This window comes from Haemorhous mexicanus, chromosome 10 (genome assembly GCF_027477595.1).
Source record: "Haemorhous mexicanus isolate bHaeMex1 chromosome 10, bHaeMex1.pri, whole genome shotgun sequence".
NCBI classification, from domain to species: domain Eukaryota; kingdom Metazoa; phylum Chordata; class Aves; order Passeriformes; family Fringillidae; genus Haemorhous; species Haemorhous mexicanus.
In genome coordinates, this window is record NC_082350.1 from 23419584 (window position 1) to 23446435 (window position 26852).

At 44.3% G+C, this 26852-nt stretch overlaps 1 protein-coding gene across 1 annotated transcript; it reads left to right on the forward strand.

The window, feature by feature from the left end:
• The first annotated feature begins 23059 nt into the window (after positions 1–23059).
• On the forward strand, positions 23060–26462 carry LOC132331460 (uncharacterized). The gene has a single exon (XM_059854877.1). The coding sequence runs from the start codon at positions 23060–23062 to the stop codon at positions 26309–26311; it is 3252 nt and encodes a 1083-aa protein (XP_059710860.1). The 3' UTR covers positions 26312–26462.
• Positions 26463–26852: the final 390 nt, after the last annotated feature.

Sequence of the window (26852 nt, forward strand, 5' to 3'; positions counted from 1 at the left end):
GTGTGGAAGGCTGGAGTACCTGAGGAACAACTTCTCCCTCTTTAGCAGCACTTGGGTAGAAAGATGAACTATAAATAAAAAGCAGCTGTGGTCTGAGAGTTATCCTGACTTCTAAAAACAACACTTTTAAGAACCTCTCTGTTAGAAATAAATTCTCTGGCTCTGCAGATGTCCCAGGGGAGAGATGTGCTTCCCCCCCTCTCTTTTTTATTCCAGGAAAAGAATGACAACTGATATATTTATCTGTAGGAGAGCCTGCTGATTTTATTTGAACATTACAAGAAATTATTCAAGCTTCAAGCAAACATTTCGTCAGTTTTGTTTTTTTTTTTTTGAATAAAAATCAGCAAATTGAAAATCTTGCTTGTCTTTCACAGGAAGGATGTTGCAAAAAACAAGTACAAGAACAAAGGCTGATGAGGATGAAGACAAGAAGAAAAGCGACTCCTTTTTTTTTTTTGAAGAGGAATCTCCAAATTTTGGAGATAAACAGTTATTTTACTTGTAACTTATACAAGGGGGCATGCTTTGACATATCAAAATTAGGTAAAAAGCCAAAATAAAAGGGATTTTTCAGAATAAATTTTATTAAGGATGATGGAAGACAAGATTTGATGGTAAAAGAAAACAAACTGCCTTCAATTTGAACCATTTGTCTGTTAACACGACAGAAATTAGATTTCAAGTAAATTCTTGCTTTCTCAAGTTTGCTTTCAGTTAGGAACTGAACCATCATGTGATGGGCAAAGAGGAAATGGGATTTCCCAGCTCCATCATCTGAATCACAAAAAGAGTTAGAATTGAAGGGGATTTGTTATATGTGGGGTTGATTCTCTATGGGGTATTAGCTGAAGACTGAGCACAAGTAAAAGGAACATGGAGTGAAAAGCACTTTTTGTACACTTTCAATCTGGAATCCAGTTCCAGAGCATTCTCCCTTGACTTCATTCTATAAAGCTGTCAGAAATCACACCTGAATTGTACGTTTTTTTATTCTGACATGAAAACAGAAAATGGCCCAAAAGGTGCATTTTTCCCAAGGAATTGCCATTTTCTGCCTGTTCCCAGCCATGCCAGCCAGGAGAAGAGGTGTGATCCCCTTCTCCCACCTCCCAGCCCAGGGGGACCTTGGCAGAAGGTTTCTTCTATGAGTTTTCAGAGTGCCTGGAACAGAAACAGATGAACTTGTTCCACTTTTGGTACATTTTTACCAAAAGCATGAAGAAGAAACTGGCTTCTAGGTGTTCTTGTAAATATTTTACTAGAAAGTGGCTTCACAAGGGATTCTCTCTTTTGTTGGAGCCAGATTCCATAGAAATAGGGCTTTTAGTAAAAATTGCTTTGGGATCCCATCAACATGTTCTACTTTCCAACTCTGCAGCAATGTGAGGTATCTCTTAGAGTATGTGCTTTTTTTGGAGACATTTATGGCAATGCAGAAACCTCTAGACTGGTTACTAATTTTTCCATAATTAAAATTTCATTAAAAAAAGATGATTAGAAGCCTTATTATGTAAGTTGGATTTCTGGCTGACCTGCTAAACATCTTGTATTTGTACGAGTAGGCTGTGATTTGGGGATTGCTCTTTACCTGGCCTGAAACCCTCCAAAACGGTGAGGAAACTTTATCTTGGATTTAAAAGGTTCTTGGTGTGACCTTAAATTGCTGCAACTGGATTTGTTGCTTGTGTTTGATGGTGTCCTGGGCTGTAAGATGTGTGTGTATTCAATTCCCATCTGTCAGAGCTGTTCTCTGTAGGTCTTGGGGCAGTTTTCTTTCTCTCTCCCACAGCCAACCCTCCCTCCAGGAGATCTCTGCTGTCCATGGGCCATTAATTATTAATTATCCTCTGTCCATGGCCAGTGAGTGTCCCTGCAGGGCTGAGCAAATTCCACCATCCCATGGGAGATGCTCCACCCAGGGGAGGAGCCAAGCATTCCTACCTGGATCCAATCTGAGGTGCTGGGAACAGCCCAGTAGCCTTTGCCCACTGCATTCCCAGAGGAGCAGCTTTCTCCTGCCCTGCATTCCCAGAGGAGAGCAGGCCCATCTCCAGCAGCCCTGGAGCTCCAGAGGAAAACTCCTGCCTTGTGCAGGATCCCTGCTCCAGCAGAACCACAGCTGGCACTGCAGGAGGGCTGAGCCCCCCTGGGATGGGACTGTGCCACCACCCTGAGCCCCCCTGGGATGGGACTGTGCCACCACCCTGAGCCCCCTGGGATGGGACTGTGCCACCACCCTGACACACAGGGTCTCAGCTCCTGCTCTCACTCTGGCATTGCTGTTTTGTATTGCTGCATTTTTACTTTAATTTTATTTTTTTCCCTAATAAAGAACTGTTATTCCCACTCCCATATCTTTCCCTGAGAGCCCCTTAATTTCAAAATTATAATAATTCAGAGGGAGGGGGTTTACATTTTCCATTTCAGGGAGGCTCCTGCCTTCCTCAGCAGACACCTGGCTGTTCAAACCAAGACAGATGGAAAAAGCTGCACAGCTGTGTGTCCCATCCCTTCATCCTCCCGTGGAAGCAGAGGCTGTCTCAGAGGGGGAAGCAGCTTCTTGCCCAGAGAAATTGGGAATGCTCCATCCCTGGAAGTGTCCCAGGTTAGGCTGGGATAGTAGAAGGGAATGAGATGAGTTTTTAAGTCCTTTCCAACCCAAACCATTCCAACTCCTCCTTGGCTGCAGACAGAAACCTTTTATCCTGCAAGATTTCCTCAAGGTCTGCTCCAAGCTGTATTTCTGTATATCCACAACTATATCAATATTTCGAATAAATATATAAACTGTGCATATATGAAAAATCTCTCCCCAGATGCTCTGCAAATACAGATGGATCTCACAGTTTAAAGCTCAGGAAAGCACCGAAGGTGGCAGCAAAAGCAGGACCTCAACAAGGGCAGGCTCAAGGAGGTAACTGCTCCTGGATCCACCCCCAGGGATCCTCCTCAGCCTGACCTTCAGGGAGACACTGCCTTCCTTCTCCTGTCTTTGGGGACTCCACGAGAGATTTATTTCAGTTCTACAGCTGATTTCACAGCATTTCTGCTTCTGGTCCAGGATCAAACTGAATCCCAGCTGAGCCTTGGTGTCTTTGTTTCAAGTGGCATTGAAATATCTCAGCAAAAAATGATGTGCTGCACCTGAGTTTTTCTCAGGACAGAATTGTTTGCACAAAACAAAGCAGTAATTAGCACTATTAATTATCTTCAAGAGGCTGGCCCAGTTTCCCAGCACTTGCTGCACTTGCCTGTGTTCATCTTAGTTGGGAAGAATCCTGCCAGAGCAGGCAGTCTGGGCTTTTAAACTGAAGGGGAAGCTGGTTTTAGGAAAAACCTGGAACATTTTATTTCCCCTAAAAGGTAATCAGGAGAAAAACACCCCAAACAAAACATGTTTTTACTCTGTTTAGAATTTCTGAACACTTTTTTGCCTGTTACTACATTATATGCCTGGTAGAGCAGTGTTGCAAAGATGAGATAAGTTAACTCGGAGAAGCACAATTCCATTTGGTGTTCCAGGAAACCTGGATTTGAAGGGTGTGTTTGGGTCACTGAGTGCTGGAGCCCTCAAGGAGACTGATGGCATGAACCAGTCTGACTTTTCTCCTCTCCCTGAGAAATACTTTGGGGAAAAGACAGCAGAGCAGTGCTGGGAAAATCTGTGTCCTCCCAGGCTGCTGGGAAATAAAGAGACCTTCATTATATTCTCATTACTCCAGCTCTCAGCACAGAAAGACAAAAAAATATAAAGGTCACTAGCTTTTACCATCTGTGCTAAAATGAGATGAAGGTAATAGAGAACTCCAAGATTTATTGCTTAGCAGCTGATTTGAGGCTCCAAGTAAGTGGTGAAACTCTTAACCCTAACTCAACACTTCCTTATTTTGTAAAGGCACGTTCCAGAACCCCCTGAATTTGATGGAAATATCAGAACTTCCTTCATCAGGGACTGGATCAGACTTCACAGGTTACCTGAAAACACCAGTCTGGAATACTGGCTCCTGAATGGGTTTGATCGAAGAAAAAGGATTTTAATTTGTGAAATCCATGGGAGTATGAGAGGAAAATTACATCTGGGGATTGCACCAGGTGATTTCTGTTTAATAAGATGAGAGACTTCCCTTGGTCCATTTGGAAACCACTTGACAGGGTCTGTGCAGCTGCTTAATTGGATGCACTAAAGCATCTGACTGGTGCATTCATCAGTGTCCTTGCAGCCTCCAGGAGGCTTTCTGATGGCTTTGGAATCATGCTTGGCACTTCCTCGTCCTTAGAAAGGCTCCTCTCCAAAGCTGACAGCTCCCAGCCTGCCCATGGTGGGAAGGATGAAGGATTTGGGCACATCCAACCCTGCAGGCTGGAGCTGAGCATGGGCTGTAGATCCCAGGATCAGGAATTTGGAGGTGAGAGTTTGGAGCTTTGCTGTGAGACACGTTCACTCTGGCTGTAGATCCCAGGATCAGGAATTTGGAGGTGGGAGTTTGGAGCTTTGCTGTGAGACACGTTCACTCTGGCTGAGATGGATTCGGGCACATCCAACCCTGCAGGCTGGAGGTGATCCCAGGGCTGTAGATCCCAGGATCAGGAATTTGGAGGTGGGAGTTTGGAGCTTTGCTGTGAGACACGTTCACTCTGGCTGTAGATCCCAAGATCAGGAATTTGGAGGTGGGAGTTTGGAGCTTTGCTGTGAGACACGTTCACTCTGGCTGTAGATCCCAGGATCAGGAATTTGGAGGTGAGAGTTTGGAGCTTTGCTGTGAGACATTTTCACTCTGGCTGTAGATCCCAGGATCAGGAATTTGGAGGTGGGAGTTTGGAGCTTTGCTGTGAGACACGTTCATTCTGGCTGAGATGGATTTGGGCACATCCAACCCTGCGGGCTGGAGGTGATCCCAGGGCTGTAGATCCCAGGATCAGGAATTTGGAGGTGGGAGTTTGGAGCTTTGCTGTGAGACATTTTCACTCTGGCTGTAGATCCCAGGATCAGGAATTTGGAGGTGAGAGTTTGGAGCCTTGCTGTGAGACATTTTCACTCTGGCTGTAGATCCCAAGATCAGGAATTTGGAGGTGGGAGTTTGGAGCTTTGCTGTGAGACACGTTCACTCTGGCTGAGATGGATTTCAGAGGTCGATAGCTCAGCCCCCAGAAAGAAATGAGGTGAAAGAACCTGATTGTGTTGGACGCCCTGCAGCTGACTCAGCAAGGCCAAGTGTGCAACCTCTAAATTAAATACTTTGAAGCTGATTTAATTGTCACATGAGCTGTGAAATTTTTAATCAGGTGCCTGTTTGTATCTGACCAAGGGATGCTATTTCTGGGTAAGGATGATAGCAGCAGTGCTCTCTCTGCTTTTCTGTGGAAGGCCAGGTGTAAGCATTGTGTCATTTTTATTCAGACAATTCCAGCATTTCAGAGCTTCCTCACTAATTTAGTTTTAATTGTCCAGACCTTGCCCTCATCAAGCAAAAGAAAAATGGGTCTGGCACTTCCACGTTACCATGAGCTGCTCAAAATGAGAGATAAATGAGGGATAAAGCCATTAAAATGATGTGGGCAGTGCAATTTTAAAAGCCAAACTGGAGTGGAGCACGCTGGTTGTGTGTGAATATCCCCATTACCAAAGTAAATAAGCCCAGCTGTTGGCAAATCTGAATTTCAGCTCTAAATGGCCTTGGCTTCTCAGTGACCTCTGCAGAGAGGGAACAGCTGGATTGTTCACACAAATCCCTGCCACGTCGGGCCAGTTTTTATCTGACTGAATATTGAGGTTTTTCCTGCTCTGGCTGTGCTGCAGATGTGGGCACTGGGAGCTGATTTGCTGTTTGAGGCTCTGAGCCATCACTCATTAAAGCCACTCTGCTGCCTTTAGGATCAGGCTAGCAGTAAATCTGTGTCACGTTCTTTTCTGCTGCTAACTTTAACAACTCCCAGTCAAAAGTTTTCTCATTTGAGGGTGTGTTTAAATGGCTATCTTGCATCTGAAATTAAGTCCTGGTAACGTATTAATTAGCCTTTTTTTTTTTTGGAGTTTAATGTACCTTTTAATTAACTGAAGCCAGAAACACAGTTTACACATTTAAAATCCTAATCCTTTAAATCATTGCAAGTTTTGTCCTAAACTTACAGAAATCAATAGATAAAGTCCTGTAGCTTTCCCAAGAGCTAAATGCCTGTAATTACAGCTGGAAGGTGAGACTCCAGAGTCTGGACAAAAAGTTGCCTGGGATGCTTTGCTGTTTGTGCCCTCAGCACTCAGGGCAGTCCTGCCTGGCCAGTAATGAGCAGGGCTCCAGGAGCGTTGTGTACTTTTGCTTTGATTTGATTTAATGCTCTCTGCAGTGATAACAATCACTCAGGCATCAAGTCCAGCCTTTGCCTGCTGCTTTCCTGCCTTGTTAAATGCAAGTGCACTCTCAGCTGAAGTGGCTGCAGCAATTTGAGATCTGTGCCCGTTCCGTGCTCATCATCTCGGTAACAACATCCGAAATTCCCAGCCAGGCAACTCCTCAGGCTCCCTTCCCCAAGAAAGCAGCACAGCCCTGCCTCCCACACTGCTGCTGAGAAGCTACCAGGTGTCATAGTAACAGCTCAGTGAATGTCATTGAATTCTTACCCATGAATTAGCCTGGCTTTAGCAGGAGGCATTGATGCACGTGAGGAGAAGGAATCTTGTCCGGGACTGGAGGAATCCTTGGAGATCATCCCTCTGCATCCATGCAAATAAATGGCTGCAGGCTAAACCTGCTCAGTCATGCAGGCCTTCAGGGAACAGTTTTAGGGCTCTTGTTTCAGTGGAGGATAATTTGATTATTTTTTTTCAGTCCTTAATGGCAGGAGTTTTAATAAATTAAAGGAATGGAAACTTGGAGGAGGAGGGGAAAAAAAAAAAAAAAAGCCAGTCCAGACTCCCTGAGTTAAGTAGGGGATTGATTTGCCCCTGTGCAAAAGTCAAAAGCAAAGTTCTTGATACAGGGAAGGTTTTGGAAGGGGTGGCACATGAAGGTGGGAGGCCTCTCCCTTTGGATGTTTCAGGATCTGCAGCTGATTTTCAGTCCAAAGGGAAGGAATAAAATGGAATGAGCAGTTACAAAAGCACTGCTGCAGGCACATTGCCAGGGATTTTCCCTTGAGATGGAGTGGTTTGATTTTGGTGCCCAAAGAGGAGCTGGCTCTGGGTGAAGATTGCCCAGGAAGGGCTGCTCCTCATCCATCCAGTCTCTGCAGGAATTCTGCTCCCTGAGATCTTCACCCTTCTGTGTCTAATGCTGAGCAGGGGGGAGGGTCTGCATTGACCACCATGACCTTAAAGGTGATTTCCAACCTTAAAAATTCCATGATTCCATCCCATCAGATGTGCTAGACCCGCCCAATGAACACAAAGGGTGTGAAGCAGAGATGGATACACCATGGCCCTCAGTGCTGAACAAGTCTCAGGTCCCTAACTGAGAGAAAAATCCCCAAAAATCTAAAGTTTTCAGCAGAAGTGGAAGCAGAAAACCCAGTGTTTCCCTTGGAGCAGGGCAGTGTTTGAGCTCTGCCTCTCATTTTTCAAAATTCTTCCTGCAGCCTGATTTTCACAGTGCTCCTCACCAAATGTTCCCCTGGTTTTGATGTGGAATTCACTCCTGTTTTGTAGCCTTGAAAGCAATATTTGATGAGAAGAGCCTGTTCCCAAAAGAAATTCACGATCCTGAACAAAACAAGCGAAGCAACTCTGTCAGCGAGTGTGGAGGAAAAAATAAAAAGAAATAAGCAACAAGCAAAGCTGGCAGAAAAATAAACCTCCTCTTCCAAAGGAAGGTGTGTACACAGAATGCAGATCCAGGGAAGTTGTCTTTGCTCTGTGCCATGAGTTTTTTTCCAATGTGTTCCCTTTTTTCTTAGGAGCAACATTTCCAGCCATTACTTGGGATCTCATCCTTACCCAGCCCTTAGGATCCCCTCCCTCCAGCTCGTCCTGGGTTTTACATCAAAGAAACCAAAATCAGGGAGGTCACTTTTATGCTTTATTTCTTGTGGTTTGAGTAATTTCCCTGACTGAAATCCAGATGAAGTTTCCAGGCATTCGGATGCTCTTGGAATGTTTTAAAAGTGTGAAGGATCAAATCCTCCTCTGATTTAAACCAAATAGTTGGAGTGAAGTTACTTTTCAGTTATTCACTTCCAAATGTAAGGTTTCCCCTGATTTCCCTGTTTTAACCCTAAAAAACAAATGTCAGTGTGAGCCCAGAGAAGAAGCTGGTGCTTGCAGGGATTTTCTTCCCCAGATTGTCCCCAAGGTTTGACATCATTAATCCAGAGTAAGGAAGTGCTGACCCCCAGCCTGATCTCCCACTAGTGCCAACCCATCCCTGTCTACCAGGGAAGCCACATGAAAATGGAATTAGCAGCTGAGCTGGATGCTGGATTGGATCAGGTGGTGGTAAAGCATTAATCATGGCAATGGTGGATCTTTTCAACTAAAAAAAAAAAAAAAAAGGAAAAAAAAAAAAAGAAAAAAATTTTTTGTGCCTTTGAATATGAAAAAAACCCCACTATTCTGGCCCTGTTTTACTCTAATTTCCTCTTTGAGTCTGAAGGGCAAGAAATCTCTGTAGACAACCTCTTTTCCTCCATTTTCCAGTTTAATACCTGTTCTGGATAAATTTGGGGAAAGTAATTGAGGATTCAGTGCCTGCCTAAACTGACAGCAATGTTTTAAGAGGTACTTTCTCTAAAAACTCCAGCTTTAATTCTTTCTCTGCCGGGAACTTTGCTGTTCATTAAGGAGCAAGGTCAGACTGTAGGAAGAAAACAATGAGCTGCTTTCTTACCTCAGAGGCAGCTTTTGCTCAGGAGATGCTGCTCTCTGCAGTATCTGGTTGAGTGTTTGTCATCTCATTTCTCCTGGAAAATATTTTGTTACTAGAAAATGGGCTTTATTCAAAGCAATTTACATATCTTACTGCAATAGTTACTATATTGGCTCGTCCTCAAGTTTAAGTCAATCTGCAAAATATCCTCTTGTAGAATAATTTGCATGTGTAATTTGCCAGACCAAATCCTGCAGAGATTTGAGTCACGCTGAATTCAGGAGGACTATTCAGGTTTACATATGCTTCTGAAAAAATAAATCCTAAGTGCAGAGTTGTTTACAAGGTCAAAGCCTGTTTTTTCCCCAGTATCACGTAAACTTCAAAGCAAATAAAATCTCCTCCTGCAAGGACACATTTGCAGAGTAACATGATAATGAGTGATGTCAAACATGTATTCATTAATTTTGAGCCATTTTAGCATCAGTGCTGTGGATATGAGAGCCATGGAATGGTTTGGATTGGAAGGGATCCTCAAGTCCATCTCATTCCAGGGACACCTTCCACTATCCCAGGCTGCTCCAAGCCCTGTCCAACCTGGCCTTGGACACTCCCAGGCACGGGGAGTTTCTATGAAGCAAAGCAAGCTGAGGAGAGTTAATTAATTAAGCCAAAGACTTGAAGAATAGAACTTTAAAGTACTTTTGTTCCTTTTCCCAGAGCTGTATCTTATCTCTCCCGTCTGTATTTTCTCTGATAATTTTTTACAGCTCTCCTGTGATATTGCCTTAACGACTTTAGGACCTCAATTACACGCAGAGTAGATGCTTGATGCTTTCTAAGTGGTGAAAAATTATCCTTGCTCTGAGAAACTCTAACTCTGAGGCAGATAATTAAAATAATCGAGGGCACAGGGAAATGAAAGCAGCAGTTCCTCCCCCAGGTGTGTGCCTGGGGTGGCAGGGTGGGAGCACAGGGGGTTTGGCTGAGCTCTGTGGGGTCACAGGGCGTGGGGAGGCAGCTCTGGAGGTGACAGAGAGATGTGTCTGCCACTGCTGCAGGGGCACAGGGACCTTGCCTTCTGCCTGCCTGATGCTTGCACTGAACCTTTTCTTCTTCGTATCAGTTAAAGTTAATTTCAAACCTGAGGAGTTTCTGGCAGAGGCCAGTTTTTAAAAATGGATCTGCTGTAGCCATGGCCTTTCATGCCTGGGAATGGAAAGCCAGGGTTGCACGCCTGCCCCAGATCTGCTGTGCAGGGCTGAGGTGAAAATGGGACACAGCTCTGCTTGGCCCTGGGACTTAGGCCTGATTATTTCTGTCCTCAGGGCTCAAAAGGAAACCTTTATACTCTTGAAGAAAGAAAATTACCACCTTCCTACAACTTCTAATCCAAGGAGATGGCAATATATTGGACTTTCAACCAGTGCCACCTTAATGCAGAGAAAAGCCTTTTTGCTCAATTTCAGAAGTTTCTAAGCCGTTATTTATGGCATTCTCTTCCCTTAAAGCTTGAGTAGGCTCAGATTTAAAACAGGCAGAGTGACAATGAATGTTTGTAAGGAGGCCACAAATAATGTTTTTGTACAACCCCGGCACTCCCCGGCTGGGTCATCCATCACTGAGTCACACCCAGCTTGTCGTGCCTCCTGCAGGTGACAACAGCCTTATCTCCAACCCATCCAGATTAAAAGCTTTCGAGATGTTCTATCATCTATTTCCAGTGCTTTTAATGTCACAGTATTTCTCTGGTTTAGATTAGATTGCTTTTAGCCTAAAGCTGTTTTGTTCACGTTCAGCTGGTGATGGAGTGAGGGATGGGTTTGCATTTGCAGGGTAAAGGCTGAGCCACAGCCCTGTGCTGACCAAGGGGGGTTTCTCAGGCTGCTTCTGACTCCTTTTTCTATGGGAAGGAAGGAAGGAAAAGGGCACAGGACAGAGCATTTCCCTATGGGGACCACACAGGACAAGATTGTCACGAGGCCTATGTAATGTATTAGTTACAAATGCAGAGCTCTGAACTCTGTTTCAGAAGAGGTTGCAAAGTAAACGAAAATGTCAGGTAAATTGAGACAGAAATGAGCATTTCTTAAGGTCTCCTAATCCCATTAAACTGAAACCTTGTTCCCTCCATTAATTTCTTCCAAAGGCAGCCCTGACAGCCCAGCGTTCACTGCTCGCCTGTGGTGGCCCTTGGTGCATTAATCAAATTGTTTTTCATGTTAGGCTTATCTGTGTCCTTGTTTTGGGCTTTATTTTTCAAGGCAAACCTGCTTTAACACCGACCAGTGGAGAGGTGTGACACTGTTTTCCAGGTAGTTGTGCATGCCAATCCTTCCCAAGGCTTTTGGGAACAGTCAGTGTGGCAGGGATGGGATTCACAGGGGACAGAGTTGCAACAGCAGCCAGAGACAGCCATTAACAGAGGAAAGTTAAATATTTTAAGTGGTGTTTGGTATTCCCAGTGCCCAAATCTGGGTTAATTTTGCTTAAGCTTTAGGAGAAGGCAGAGCTCTGTGTGGGTTTCTGTTCTTTCCCACAAGACCACAGAGTTCCTGATTGATCTCAACAGAAACTTTAGAAAACTTGACTGAATTAAAAATATATTTATCTCTGAAACTTAATGTGCTTGGGCACTAATCCAAAGTCCATTAAAGCAAATGGGAAGAGTCCCATTGGTTTCATTCCTTTTCAGCTGATGCCTTTAGGACAGTGCAGGTGATAAACAGCAGGATGGATTTGGGGCAGGATTCTCCCAAGAGCTGCTGAGATGTTTTTAAAATCCCCTTTTCAGCTCCCTGATGTGATTGACGTTTATACTCTGGGTTAAGGCATTACAGAGATCCTATTTCTTTGTATCCTGCTTGTCCAGCAATAAATAAGATCCCCATGAAAGAAAATAAATATGTTGTGGCAGTTCTTTGAATGGAAGAAAAGGGGGCGTGGGTGTTGGTGATCCTTTTGAAGTGGAATTCTAAGTCAATATCTGAATGCCTTTCTAAAGGAAAGTTTGACTAGGCTTCCCAAGGATCAGAAAAAAAAAAAACAAACCAACCATTTCTTATTCTTTAAATTTTTGCCAGGATTTTAGTCATCTTGACTTTAAAATTCTGAAGGGAAGCACTAAAAAATTGAAAGTCCAGGTTTGTATTTGCCATGAGAGCACACTCTCTCTGCTACAGAGTGCTTCTCAATAGTATTTCTCATTATTTCAAAAGAACTGAAATAATGTATGGGCTTGGTTTTGTGTGTAAGACTGATACAACATTTGTGGACAAATGAGACAATCCCTGAACTTGTTTCACAGGAGGAAACAAACTCTCTTATTGTGTCTGTGAGTGGAGCATTTAAATGAATGTGTTCCTTATCCAAATAATACTGATAAGAAAGCCCTAAATAGGAATTTTAACTCTCCTTGACATGGATTTTTGTGGGATTAGATCTGGCACCCATTCAGAGACAGGAGTTTTCATTTTATACCCAGTCCTGCTCCAGGTCAGAGATAACTCTCCCAAAAGATGCAGGCAACTTCCTTCCATGAGTAAAGACAGGGAGCAATAAAACTTCAGACAATTCAGTAGTTTTATCTAATTTTCTCAGGCAAGAGCAGTACTTTGAAGATAAATCACTTCCCTGGTTCCAATAATTTAATTGGTTTCAATCACCTGGCAGGGAAAAAGTGCAATAAACAGTGTGATAACAGCAAGTGTGTGACAGCAGAGCTCTGCTTTTGCTGGGACGTCCCTGAGCTGCCAGTGCTGGGGCTGGCTCTCCATGGGGCTCTTCACCCCCTTGGTGCTGCTCCAGTGCCTGAAATGGGGCAGTGGGGACAAAGAGCAAGCCCCTAAAAGCAGCTTTGAGATGATGGTGAGTGTCTCCTGTCCTGCTGCTGGCTGTTCTCTGGGAGGGATTTCCTGCTGCTGCCATAAGTTGCAGCAAATCGTTGTTTAAAAGTGTTTTTCACGTGGTAACACCTACAAATCTATGTAAAAAATAACTCTAAAACAGGGGGGTGGCTCCTCTCACAGGCCACCAGTGATGGAGGAGAGGGAACGACCTGGAGCAGCAGGGCAGGGTCAGGATGGACAGCAGGAGGAATTTCTTCATGGGAAGGGTGGTCAAGCATTGGAGTTCAATTCCAGCTTGCACAGGGAATGTGGAGCTCCCCTGAGCATCCCAAACCAACCTGGGACAACCAAGGATCTGTTCTGTGGCCAGGCTTGAGCAGGCAGGGAAGGATCTGAGCCCAGGGCTGCTGTGTGTCCAAACTGAGCTCCTCACTCAATTCCTGGGAGGATTTGTTCCTACCACAAGAGATTTCTGGTGTCACATTCTGGTCCCATGTCAGAAATTTGTTGTAGCTCCATTTTGTTCTCAGCTTTCCTTAAAAAGTGTTCTCTACTGACTTGTTTCAGCTAAGTAAGGCAGGCAGTGAAACATTAAAAAATTATTTCAAAAGGCAATCCCACAGTTTTTGATAATACTTTTTCAATGTCTGCAACCTGTATGGCACAGATGAATTCATGTTTTAAAAGCAGGACTATTTCCATCCCAGAAGGGATTCTTAGAAAGGCAATAAATCTGTTTTAATTGGTTTTATCATTCCAATGCAATCTCAACAGGTACAGTCACAGATTTGCACTTGGAATAAAAAGTATTCAGCACATTGAATGCTGCTTTGAGCTGTTTCCTTTCTCAACTCTCAAAAAAATTAACTTACCAAGGGACCACTTGGCTTTCCTCAGGTATTGATTGTGCAAAGGTTTGTGATGCAAGTCTGGCCTCTCTGGCAGGTGATTTGGAGCTGATAGGATTTGTTTCCCCCATCCTTAGAAATGTTTGAGCAGACAGGTTGCAGGAGGCAGCAGGGCTGTGAGTGCTGCCAGGTGTCCCTGGCACCGAGGGCTCTCCTCAGGCTGCCTGGTGGCACAAGATGGCCTGAGCAGAGCTCTCCCTGCAGGGGGACAAACACACTGAATGAATCCATGCTGAAAAGGTTGTAAAAAGGAGTCTCAGAAGAATGGAGCAAGATGAGCAGGCAGCTGAAGAGAGGGGAAAGGAAGCTGTAATAAACTGAACTGATGGAGTGGCATGGAGCAGCTTAGCTGTAATGCTGGTGACATCAGTGGGAGTGCTCTGGAACTGCAGCTGGCTCAGGCTTCACAGAGAAAAAACTACAATCAAAGAGCTGAAGATTTCAAAACAGGAGTATTCTCAATAAAAACAGCCGATTGTGCAAGTGATTTAAAACCCCACCTGTGTCCCAGCATGCTGCCCACACTGATCCTGCCCCTCTGCTCAGGTGAGACCCCACCTGCAGAGCTGCCTCCAGCTCTGGCTCCCAGCACGGGGAAGAGGCACCAGGATGATCAGAGGGATGAGCAGCTCTGCTCTAAGGATGGGAGAATTGGGATTGTTCAGCCTGGAGAGGAGAAATCTTTGAGGTGACTTTATCACAGCTGTTCAGTTCCTGAAAGGAGCTGAGAGAAGAGATGGAAAAGGACAATTTACAAGGGCCTGGAGTGATAGGAGCAGGGGGAATGGCTTCCCACTGACAGAGAGCAGGTTTAGATTGGATATTAGGGAAAAATTCTTCCCTCTGAGGGTGGGGAGGCCCTGGCACAGATTCCCAGAGCAGCTGGGGCTGCCCCTGGATCCCTGGCAGTGCCCAAGGCCAGGCTGGACAGGGCTTGGAGCACCTGGGACAGTGGGAGGTGTCCCTGCCATGGCAGGGGTGGAGCTGTACTATCCTAAAAGTCCCAACCCAAACCATTCTGGGATTCTGTGAACATTTCAGCTCCTGACATCAATTTATTAGAGAACCACCAGATCTCCCTGGCACACCATCTTTAAATTGCTTTTTTTTCCGTGCGTTGCTTTTGAAATGCCTTTCATTGGGTATTACCCTTTGAAGGAACTCATGAGGTTAACAGACAGATTTGCCATGCTTATGCTGAGCTGCATTTTAATTTTTTTGAGTGGTCCCTGAGCCTGTTTGTGATGGTGAGTGCATCATAGGGGAGGGAAGAACTCGGTCATAAATCACTGCACAAGTCTGAGCTGCAGGAGGATGGATTAGGGCTTAATTCTGAAGGGGTGGCTTCTTTTTATTTCCCACTCTACTCCTGCAGGGTCGATAGCATCCTCAGCAGCCATCAGGTTGTGTTTATGGGAGGGCTCTGAGCGGGGGAAGCATTTGAACACCACCAGGTCTGTCATTCTGGCTGGCTGCTCATCTTGAGGGTCACACCTGGGGGAATTTCACTTGGGGGTTGCCAGGATGCAGGCAGAGAGAAAAAACAAGTGGGAGGAAGGGGAAGGGGGAAAAAAAGAGTGGTTTTCTCTCATGTTCTTTTCACACTCTTGTCTTTCATTCTGTTCTCTATCCCCCTGCTGAGGTTTGCCACGGAATGACAAGGCAGCCTCCGTGGTGTGAACCTGACAGGAATGTTGCCAGTTCTCACAGACATCTAATTTCCTTCCCCATCACCTTCCCAAAGCTTGCTCTGAGGAGCTGTTAGGGAGGGGAGAGCGTTATTGATCCCTCTCAACTTTGTGTTTCATTAAAACAGAGCTCTGGGCACGGAGCCAGCCCTCAGTTCTCCACAGCAGCTGTGCCAGGAGCTCCAGGGCACTCGGGATGTGGTTTGGGCTGGATAATGTGGGGATGGAGAGTGGTTGGGCACTCTGGATGTGGTTTGGGGATGAATAATGTAGGGATAGAAAGTGTTCTGGGCACTCTGGATGTGGTTTGGGATGGATAGTGTGGGGATGGATAGTGTTTTGGGCACTCTGGATGTGTTTTAGGATGGATAATGTGGGGATGGATATTTGGGCACTCTGGATGTGCCTGGGGATGGATAATGTGGAGATGGATAGCTGGGCACTCTGTGTTTGGGGATGGATAATGTGGGGATGGATAGTTGAGCACTCTGGTTGTGTTTTAGGATGGATAATGTGGGGATGGATGGTGTTTTGGGCACTCTGGATGTGTTTTGGGATGGATAGCTGAGCACTCTGGATGTATTTTAGGATGGATAATGTGGAGATGGATATTTGGGCACTCTGGTTGAGTTTTAGGATGGATAACATGGGAATGGATAGTTGAGCACTCTGGTTGAGTTTGGGCATGGATAATGTGGAGATGGATATTTGGGCACTCTGGATGTGTTTTAGGATGGATAATATGGGGATGGATGGTGTTTTGGGCACCCTGGTTGTGTTTGGGGATGGATAATGACCCCACCACAGCTACTTCATGTTCCTCCCATGCAGGTGGTGATACCACAAGTGTTTTTGGGGGGGGTGAGGAATTCTCCCTGCTCCAGCCACTTTTGTCTGACACATCATTTAAAAAAGCCTAAAAACTTTACATTTACTCTTGCCAATGTCCTCCACCTTCAAGAAGGATTCATCAGGAAGGGATGGTATTTCCATGGCAACAAGGGATTTTTTTCAGAGAACTGGTGAATTTCCAAGGCACAAAAGCTTGTTCAGAGCCCAGAAGTACCTGGATAGAAAACAAAACAGATGGTAAATCCTCAACAGTTTTTTTCTCTTTGTCAGAATAATTTTTTTTGCCAGTTATTCTCCACTTTCCCCCATGTCCTAAATGTTTGCTTTGCAATGAATTTCTGATCTGTGATGGATCCAAGGCACTGCCCAGTGGAATTGGAAGTCAGCAGCACCAACAGCTGATCTGGGAGGGACAGGGACTCCAAACTGCTCAGAAAACATCTGGGGTTTTCTTTAGATTCCCAACCCTTAGAAACATTTCTTAATATTGTCATGCAGAATGATTTTGGATAAAGCTTGGGGAATTGGGACATTGGGAATTCACCAAGCAAAAAGTTTCTGTCTTGGAAAAGTGCTCTAAGGATGGACTTGAAATGTTTTTTCCTGAGATGCTGCATTTTTCCCAGAGAACAAGAACTGGTATTTTAATTTAAATGCGTGTTCTCCATATTTATCAAATATTAATTATTGCTTTCATCATCATCAATTACTGAGCAAACCTTTTGCCTCTATTTGAACCATTTTTCTCACAATCATGGGAATGATCAGATTTTGCAACAGTCCCAAAAAGAGGAGGGGCTCAGCTTAGGCCAAGCAGCTCAGCTCTGGGAGTGGTAGGACAAAGGAATTACAGCCCAGCTGAGCCTGGCTTAAGGAAGTTCAGGAGGAAGAAGAGAAAAAAGTCGTAAGTAATCTGTATTTTTCAATTTTTCTTCTTTTCATTATCTTTTGTTGTTTGTCAGTGTAAAAATACAAGGCTTGACAAAGAAATTGCAAGGATGTCCGTGGTTGTTTCTCATAATTGAATTAAAAACAAATAATTTGTTTTTAATTAAGGAAGAACCTCCAACTCCAGGACACCCAGGACTGCTGCCTCCTTTTTTCTGTTACACCTTGGAAATGTAAATTTTGCCTTTAAGTTTATTTCTGTTTTAGTTTTCTGGTCCTTAATCTGCTTTTCAACTTCTTTTAAAGCTGAGCAATGATTTATTACATCCAGCAAGGATGCTGGGAGGGAATTGGAGGTAATTTAACTTTGTTTTTATGATGGAGTTTGCCCGTATCAAATTTTCATTTGTAACCAGCACATTTTCAGTTGTGAACCCCTTTCCTTGAGCATCTCCACTGTCACTTAGATGTTCATTATTTTATGCCATTTTATGTTTTCCATTTGCCAAAGGGGTGCTAAGAGGAGACAGAAAATTCCCTACATCATTCCACACTACCATTATTGACAAAATTACTTAATGAAAAAAAAATATTGATGTTTTCTGATGTGAAAACTGAGCTAGTTCTTAAATTAAGGGCTGGGATAAATGGCAGATAATTTGTAGGATAAAAGGGAAGGGAAGGGAAGGGAAGGGAAGGGAAGGGAAGGGAAGGGAAGGGAAGGGAAGGGAAGGGAAGGGAAGGGAAGGGAAGGGAAGGGAAGGGAAGGGAAGGGAAGGGAAGGGAAGGGAAGGGAAGGGAAGGGAAGGGAAGGGAAGGGAAGGGAAGGGAAGGGAAGGGAAGGGAAGGGAAGGGAAGGGAAGGGAAAGGAAAGGAAAGGAAAGGAAAGGAAAGGAAAGGAAAGGAAAGGAAAGGAAAGGAAAGGAAAGGAAAGGAAAGGAAAGGAAATTTCTGCTTTTACTGATTACATAATTGCTGTTTTATTAGGGTCTTCAGAGATGAATTATAGAAAGCCTGGGGCAAGGAAAAGCATTTAGAGAACTCTGTGGTAGCTGGGCTGTAATATCCATGATGTGTTTAGATTCCTCTTGTTCAAATAAATAATAAGTGTAGGTAAGGTCAGCTTAATTGATAAGAAAAATGGAATTGTTAATGTTCTGTGACATTACCTATCACTGTGATATTTTCTAATGCCAAGGCCATTTAGCAACTGATGAAAACCCAAAGTTCACAGTAATGATTAGCATTAAATAAATTCCCCTTTCCTTTGAATATGTAGGCCCCATGGTTTTTGGGAGTGCTGAAAAGGATCACTGGCTTTAAGAAATATAAAGCTTATAAGGTCTAATTTCTGAAACTAAAATCTCATTATTAATAATTAACTACAGTTTTTATTCATTAAGTGGTAAAAAAAGATGAGGAACTTAAATGTCAGAATAAGAATTCTGTTTCTGTAGCAGCTTGGTTTTGGCCATGCAATAATTGCCTGCTCCTCTTATTGCAGCTCTCAGGGAGATGCATTAGAAATCCATATTGATTAATTCATGCACGCTGTGACTTGGTATCTAATTCTTTCCTTTGTCAGCTTGCTGGAACTGGAAGAAAATATCTGATCTTATTCCTCTGCTGGAATGATTTTTACATGAATTTTTAACAGCAAGACCTTCACTTGTATTTACTTGCAGGACCAATGTTTTAGTCTCTAACTCTGGCATGCCAGCAGAGATGATGAATTTCTATTGCTTTTTGGGACAAAGAAAGGTCTCCACTGAAGCTCTTCTAAATTAGAAGCATTTTTTCCCCTTTTCATTTTTTGTTCTTAATCCAGCAGATGCTTTGTATTTGTTTGGTTTTTTGTTGATTTTTTTTTTTTGCAGTCACAAGGTGAATCCTTTCCTCTGTTTGCAGGATTGTCAACAACTTCCTGATGGATATTTCCACCTGTGCCTGGTCATGACCCCACAACCAGACTACAACATTTGTACTCTGAAAGCATTTTTCTTCAAACTTGGACCATGTGCTAATTTCTCCCCTAAATTCTGGTGGAGCCATGAGCAAGGGTGTAATTTAAACACTCCTCATGTACTTGTGAGATAGGGAGTGCATTTTTTGTGGGATTTTACAATGAAAAAGGGCCCACCTGTGGGGTACCAGTGTTTACAATGATTACATTCAATTATGGCATCCTGTCAGGAGTGCTCTGTGAAAAACAAAGCAGGAATTCCATCTGGGAAAGAGCTCTGGCATTTTCAGCAGGATTCAGGCAGAACTGAGATACCTTAAAGCCAAAACCACAATGTAAAATTCCAGAATCCCACCTCTGCTGGGAGGTCAAAAATGTTGGAGATCCCTTCCATTGAGATGGTCAGGGACAAAGTTTCCCCCTTTTTTGGAGGGATATGGAGCAGATTTTGTGAGAGGTGGATATACTGACAGTTGTAGTTTTTAAAATTAAATCAAGAAAGGAATTCTTGCATGGAATGAAAGAATTTGCAGTCAATGCTTTGGATGAGCTTCCTGTGATGTTTTCCTCTCCCATCCACTGCCCGTAAATGGCTTATCCAGAGCTCCAGGTTCCACTCAAGGAATGAAATGAGCATTTCTGTTACTAAATTCATGGAGGACAAAAAGCTTTACAAAGTTTGCATCTTGCAAACTTGTACAGAACTGGTAAAAGACATGTCTCCAGACATTTGGAATTCTGATGGCCTGCAGCAAGAAATTCAAGAATTTCATAGAATCCCAGAGTGGTTTAAAAGGGACATTAAAAACCATCTCATCCCACCCCCACCATGGGCAGGGACACCTTCCACAGTCCCAGGGTGCTCCCACCCCAGTGTCCAGCCTGGCCTTGGGCACTGCCAGGGATCCAGGGGCAGCCACAGCTGCTCTGGGCACCTGTGCCAGGGCCTGCCCACCCTTACAGAGAAGAATTTTTCCCAATATCCCCTCTCACCCTCCTCTCCTTATCACTTGCAAAGAATGTTTTTTAACAGAAAGTTTCCCAGCAACTTGAACCAGGAATGAGGCGAGTCCTTTTTTTAACACCATTGTTGCAGAAATGATTGAAAATTATATTCTAGTTAACAGATGCCTAGATTAGTGAATCAATATAAAGTTAGCATAAGTAGCAGTAGTTATGCTAAGGCCTCATAGGCCCGGTAAACTTCAAGTGAACTTTAGTGCTTTAGTGCCAGGTAGATCGGAAGATGTATTATCTAGAAAATGTACTAAACCTTATCTATGGAATGCACCTTTTGGCTGAGTAACGGATGTCAGGGTGTACCTAATAAATCTCTGTATGCTATCTCTAAAAGTGTGCAGGGAGATGTTGGGTGTATCATGACGTTGATTAAAAATGCTTAGCAATGCACATGGAGTAAATGAAGCAATCATGTTAAGAAAGATATATAAACCCTGTAAATTCTGTGGCAAATTGGGGCTCTGACTTTGGACAATAGTCCTCAGGTCCCCAGGGCCCTCAATAAAGCACCGCATAAAACAACTTTGTTGTTTTGTGTCTTTCTACTCGGATCGGGCAACAGTTTTCTGGCGACCGCGGCAGGACTCCGAAGGTGGCTGGGGCGGTTCACGTCCTGATCCACTCCACGCCGGCACCGAGGGATTCTCGGGGAGTCATCGGTTCGTGCCCGACCCCTGCGCCTGTCGGACGACTGTGAGGAGGTAAGCCCGAAGGTGCTTTATTTCTGATATTGGTATTGGGGTGCCTGTCCATAAGACGAGGTTGTAATCCTCGCAGGATTGGGCTAAGACGTCTGGTTGGGAAGCCTAGGCGCCGGCTGTCAGACGCGGCGAAAGCTGCGCAGGTCCGGCACTTGCCACTCGCGGCGACGAGAAACGGCAAGATTGGTTTTGGTTGGTTTGGTATCTAATAATAATCACGCTGTTGTTTTTGCTGTTTATTTTTGCTGTTTATGTTTGAAATAATTGAGCTATTGATATTTATAGTTTTGTTGGTGGTGCTTGGTGTTGTATTTGCTGTTTGTTTTTGCTGTTTATGGTTGGAATAGTCGAGCTGTTGATATTTATAGTTTTGCTGGTTGTGCTTAGTGCTGGTGTGTATTGGTGGTTGCGGCTGATTGCTGTAAGGTTATTGAAGTAAGATGCCATTTAAAGCGTTTAAAACTATGGCCCAGTCTAACAATAACATACCGGGAAATACTCCGCTAGGTTGCTTATTGAAGCGGTGGAGGAGTGAAGGATTTTATCAGGATTTGGAAAAGGAAAAGATGATTGATTATTGTAATCATTGGTGGCCGGAATATGAAAGGGTAGGACCGGAGTGGCCGGTGAACGGGTCTGTGGATTATGAGGTGATCACTCCTTTAATGCAGTTTTTAAGACGAAATGAGAAATGGGATGAGGTGCCGTACTTGGATTTATTCTATCTCCTAAGGGAGAAAAAGGAGTGGCAGAAGGAATGTGGAATAATGGTTTTGGAGTTAAAGAATGCGGAATGCGGAGGGTGCAAAGAAAAATCTAAATGTACTCAGTGCTTGGCTTTAACCTCCCGACTAGAGGAGGATTTATCCCCGTTCGTGGCTCCAAGTGTTCCCTCAGCCCCTGCTCCGGTTTCCCTTTCTTCATACCCGCCGCTACCTAGAGATAGTAGTAGCGATGATAGTGAGGAGGAAAAACCGGGGGAAAGTAAGAAGGAACGCAGAACTATAAAAATACAGCCTCATACCCCCTCTCCCGGCCCTTCTGGAAATGTGCAAAGAACCCCTCTTGCGAATAGGACAAGGCAAGGGCGAAGAAATCTTGGGGAACCCAAGTTAATAGCTCCCTTGAGGGAAGCGGTGGGACCCCAAGGGGATAGGGTACTGATAAAGGTGCCCTTTTCCCCCGGAGATCTGGTTATTTGGAAGCAGTCTGCAGGAAGCTATCGGGAGGATCCAGAAAGGATGGCGCGGGTGGTAAAAATGATAATTAGAACGCAGAACCCGGACTGGAATGATTTGCAGGTGTTGTTGGACACATTGATGGATTCCACAGAAAAGGAGATGGTTTTAAAAGCAGCAAAGGAGAGAGCTAGAGAGGCTATAAGGTTACAGTTAGCAGAAGGAACTGTTAATGATTTGGTCCCGAGTGAAGATCCGGGATGGGATCCGAATACAAGCGGGGGTATGAGTGCAATTAAAGAATACCAGGAATTGTTGCTGGAAGGGATCAGAACCGGTATGCCCAAGACATTGAATTGGTCTAAACTGTATTCAGTAAGGCAGGACAAAAACGAGTCCCCATCAGCATTCCTAGAGAGACTGAAGGAAACTGCCAGAAAATATACTAATTTGGAAGTAGAGGATGAGCCAGGGAAGCTACAGCTTGCATTAATCTTTATGGGACAATCTCAAGATGATATCCGAAAGAAGTTACAGAAATTAGAGGGAGAGGATACCCGCAACTTGGATAAAATGCTGGAGGTAGCCTGGAAAGTATATAACAATAGGGAAAAAGAGACTGCCAAGAGGCAGCAAGCAGGGATTCTAGCAGTAATTCAGCAAACTGGAAATAGAGGGAGGGGTAGAGGTGGATCTATGCGGGGCCGAGGAATGGGTCGCGGTAGGGGAGGATTTCAAAATACAGGGGGACGGGGACAAGTTCTGGGACCCAACCAGTGTGCCTTTTGTCGCCAGATAGGCCATTGGAAGAACGAATGTCCAGTAAGGAACGGGATGAACGGGGTGGGAATGAATAGCAGTATGCCAGCAAGCTACCCGATGACTCCAGGAGATGTCGCTCAAGCTATGGTCCTGGGAAACTATCAGAATCAGAGCTGACTAGAACAGGATTTGAAGGTTAGGTTAGAAATTGAAGGGAAAGAGCAGGAATTTACTATAGATACTGGGGCCACTTATTCGGTTTTAAATAAACGATTGGGACCAATCAGTGACACTACAGTGCAAGTAGTAGGAGCAATGGGCCAGTTGGAAGAAAGGCCGTTCCTACAGCCATTAAATTTAAGATTTGGAGGAAAAGAGTTAGATCATCAATTTTTATATATGCCCAATTGCCCCAAGTCACTATTCGGAAGGGATTTGCTATCTCTTTTGAATATGAAAATTCTGTTTGAGGATGGAAGAGTTAAAGTAGAAGTCCCTGAGGAAGAAATAGCCAAATTATTTGTGATCAAGGAAGTAGAACCCACCCCTATCCCTGAGGAGGTGGAACAGGCTGTGGTACCATGGGTATGGGAGGCAGGAGTCCCGGGGAAGTCCAAAGCTGCTCAACCAGTAATAGTGGAATTAAAAGAAGGGGCACAACCTGTGAATATAAAACAGTATCCTATTAAACTTGAAGCCAAAAAGGGGGTCGCTCCTCTCATAGCCCAATTTTTAACACAAGGAATACTGGAAGAATGTGAATCAGAATACAATACCCCTATTTTCCCCGTAAAGAAGCCTAACGGTAAGTATAGATTGGTACAGGATTTACGGGCAATTAATAACATTGTTAAAGATATTCACCCGGTGGTTGCAAATCCATATACTCTGTTAACATCTGTGTCTGAAAAATTTAAATGGTTCACTGTGATTGATTTGAAGGATGCATTCTTCTGCATTCCCTTGGCATTGCAAAGTAGGAAATATTTTGCCTTCGAATGGGAAAGCCCAGACACCGGTCGTAAGAAGCAACTCACCTGGACGAGAATTCCCCAAGGATTTAAAAACAGTCCCTCGATATTTGGGAATCAGTTGGCAAAAGAATTGGAAGGATGGCAGATGACTGAGGTAAGAGACTCACCGTCCTCATACGTGATTTTGCAGTATGTCGATGATATTTTTCTAGCCACTGAAGAGAAAGAACTGTGTTTGAAACTTACAATAGCATTGTTGAACATGCTGGGCCAGGCTGGATATCGGGTATCAAAGGAAAAAGCACAGCTAGTAAAGGAAAGTGTGATTTACCTGGGTTGTGAAATCATTCAGGGTCAGAGACGGTTGGGAATCAACCGAGTGGAGGCCATTTGCGCCATCCCGCTCCCGAGGAGTCATCAAGAATTAAGATCTTTCCTGGGGATGGTAGGATGGTGTCGATTGTGGATTCCGAATTTCGGGTTATTAGCAAAACCATTGTATGAGGCCCTGAAGGAACCACAGCTGAACTGGGACAGGTTAAGGAAGAATGCCTTTCAGAATTTAAAGCAAGCCCTGAAGGAGGCCCCGGCTTTAGGGCTCCCGGATCTAAGCAAGGACTTTCAGTTGTACGTGAATGAAAGACAAAAATTGGCTCTGGGAGTGTTAACTCAACGGATCGGGTCATGGAAACGGCCGGTGGGATACTTCTCGAAGCAGCTGGACACAGTTAGTGCTGGTTGGCCGTCGTGCTTGCGGGTGGTTGCGGCCACGGTGATCCTCATTCAAGAAGCCAGAAAATTGACAATGGGCAAGAAAATGGAGGTATTTGTGCCCCATATGGTACTGGCTGTTTTGGAACAAAAGGGGGGTCACTGGTTATCATCTAGCCGAATGCTGCAGTACCAAGCCATATTGAGAGAGCAGGATGATGTAGAATTGAAAATAACTAATCATATCAATCCAGCAGAATTTCTCCGCAGTGAACAGGAGGAAGGGGAATTGGCGCATGATTGTGTGGAGGTTATCGAGCAGGTATACGCGAGTCGGATGGATCTTAAGGACACACCACTGGAAGATCCAGATTGGGAACTGTTTACGGACGGATCAAGCTATGTGGAAAGTGGTACCAGGTATGCAGGGTATGCCGTGGTGACTGTTCATACGGTGGTAGAGGCAAAAGCTTTACCTCCTGGCACCTCAGCTCAGAAGGCAGAGATAATTGGGCTTACACGAGCCCTTATTCTGAGTACTGGAACGAAGGTTAACATTTGGACTGATTCTAAATATGCCTTCGGGGTAATCCATGTACATGGGGCATTGTGGAAGGAGAGGGGACTACTCAGTTCACAGGGAACTTCTATCAAATACAAAGAAGAAATCCTAGCCTTGCTGGAAGCAGTACACAGGCCGACAAAAGTTGCGGTAATGCACGTAAGAGGACATCGGAAGGAGGAAGGAAAAATTTATCGTGGAAATGATTTGGCAGATGTGACAGCTCGAAAGGTGGCACGAGAGGTATGGACTCAGATGGCATTAATACCTGTCAAGGTAAGCCCAGTGAATCCCTTCCTAAACCAGGCACCCAAATACACAACAGACGATGAGAAGCTGGCAACGTTATTGAATGCACAAAAGAACACGACTGGATGGTATGTGACAACAACGGGACAAGTAGTGGTACCAGCAAAAATAATGAAAGTCATCCTTGAAACAGAACATAACAAATGCCATTGGGGTGCGGAGATGCTCGTAAAATTCTTACGGAGAGAGATAGTTTCGAACCAGATGTTAACACTTGCAAAACGGGTGAATGCAATGTGCCCAGTCTGTTTGAAAAACAATCCGATTGTCAGGAAACAAATTCAACTGGGGAAACTACAGGTAGGACCGGAACCAGGAGATTATTGGCAGGTAGATTTTTCCGAGTTACCAAAAGCACAGAATTTCAAATACTTATTAGTGTATGTCTGTACCTTTTCAGGATGGCCAGAAGCCTACCCCTGTAGGACAAATCAGGCTAAAGAAGTGGTCAGGACATTGCTCAAGGAGATAATTCCCAGGTTTGGAGTACCTCTAGGGTTATCGTCAGATAGAGGTCCACATTTTATAGCTGGAGTCGTTCAAACAGTAGCCAGGATGCTGGACATATCATGGGACTTGCACACACCTTGGCGACCTCAATCAAGTGGTCAGGTTGAAAGAATGAATCAAACATTGAAAGGGCAAATTAAGAAAATTTGTCAGGAAGCTAAAATGCAATGGCCGCAAGCATTACCGTTAGCTCTATTGCGAATTAGGATAAAGCCCAGAGAGAGGTTGGGAGTAAGTCCTTATGAGATTCTATATGGGAAACCTTATCATGCTACTGTACTGAAGGGAGATTTGCATGTACAAGGGGATCAAGTGATATTTAACTATGTAATGTCACTAAACAGAACTCTCAACAGCCTACGGGGAGCCCTGCAGTGGAACCGACCTCTACCACTGGAGAACCCCGTCCATGACATCCAGCCTGGTGACCGAGTGTATGTGAAAAACTGGTTTACTGATCCACTGAAAGAAACATGGGACGGTCCTTACCAGGTGATCCTGACGACATACACAGCAGTAAAGGTGGCGGGAATCGACACCTGGATCCACTACACTCGAGTCAAGAAAATTCCAACACAATGGGAGGCTCAGATGGTCTCCCCGACGCGAATGATATTTCGCGCAAAGCCGCATTCTTAATTATTCTGTTACTGGTAATGATGAAATTGATACCTACTCAAGGTGTTGTGGTTGTTACTGTTTCAGAATCTGTTGTCGGAATCATGGAAGGGATGGATGTGAATCTGACCTGTGCTGTTACCAATGACCAGAAAGCTGAAGCCCGAGATTTACGAGTATTCTGGAAACAAGGAGCTGGGTACCCCAAGGCAAGTTTTACTACCGTTTGGGATAGGGATGCACAGAAAGGAAATACCACATTACAATTAAAGCAAGTAACCAAGGAAGATATGGAAATCTATATGTGTATAGTGCAAATTAAGTATAGCTTTGACTATAAGAAAATCAAATTGAGGGTGGTATCTTGGAGATTACGGGAAGGAACTGTCTCTCAGGAATCGGTGTCAGTTAAGCCAACATCCGCAATTCAAGACATGTGGGACGGTCCCCCGTTAAAGCTCAATTGCCCATTCACGCTGACAGAAGCATGTAAACAAGATGTGAAGGTTAAGTGGTGGAGAGAACAACAACAAATGTGGGAACAAATTGACCAGGGGGTGAG

Bases quoted from the DNA above. Each gene is read 5' to 3' on its own strand.
- LOC132331460 (XM_059854877.1), top strand. From the start codon at position 23,060: ATGAAAATTCTGTTTGAGGATGGAAGAGTTAAAGTAGAAGTCCCTGAG.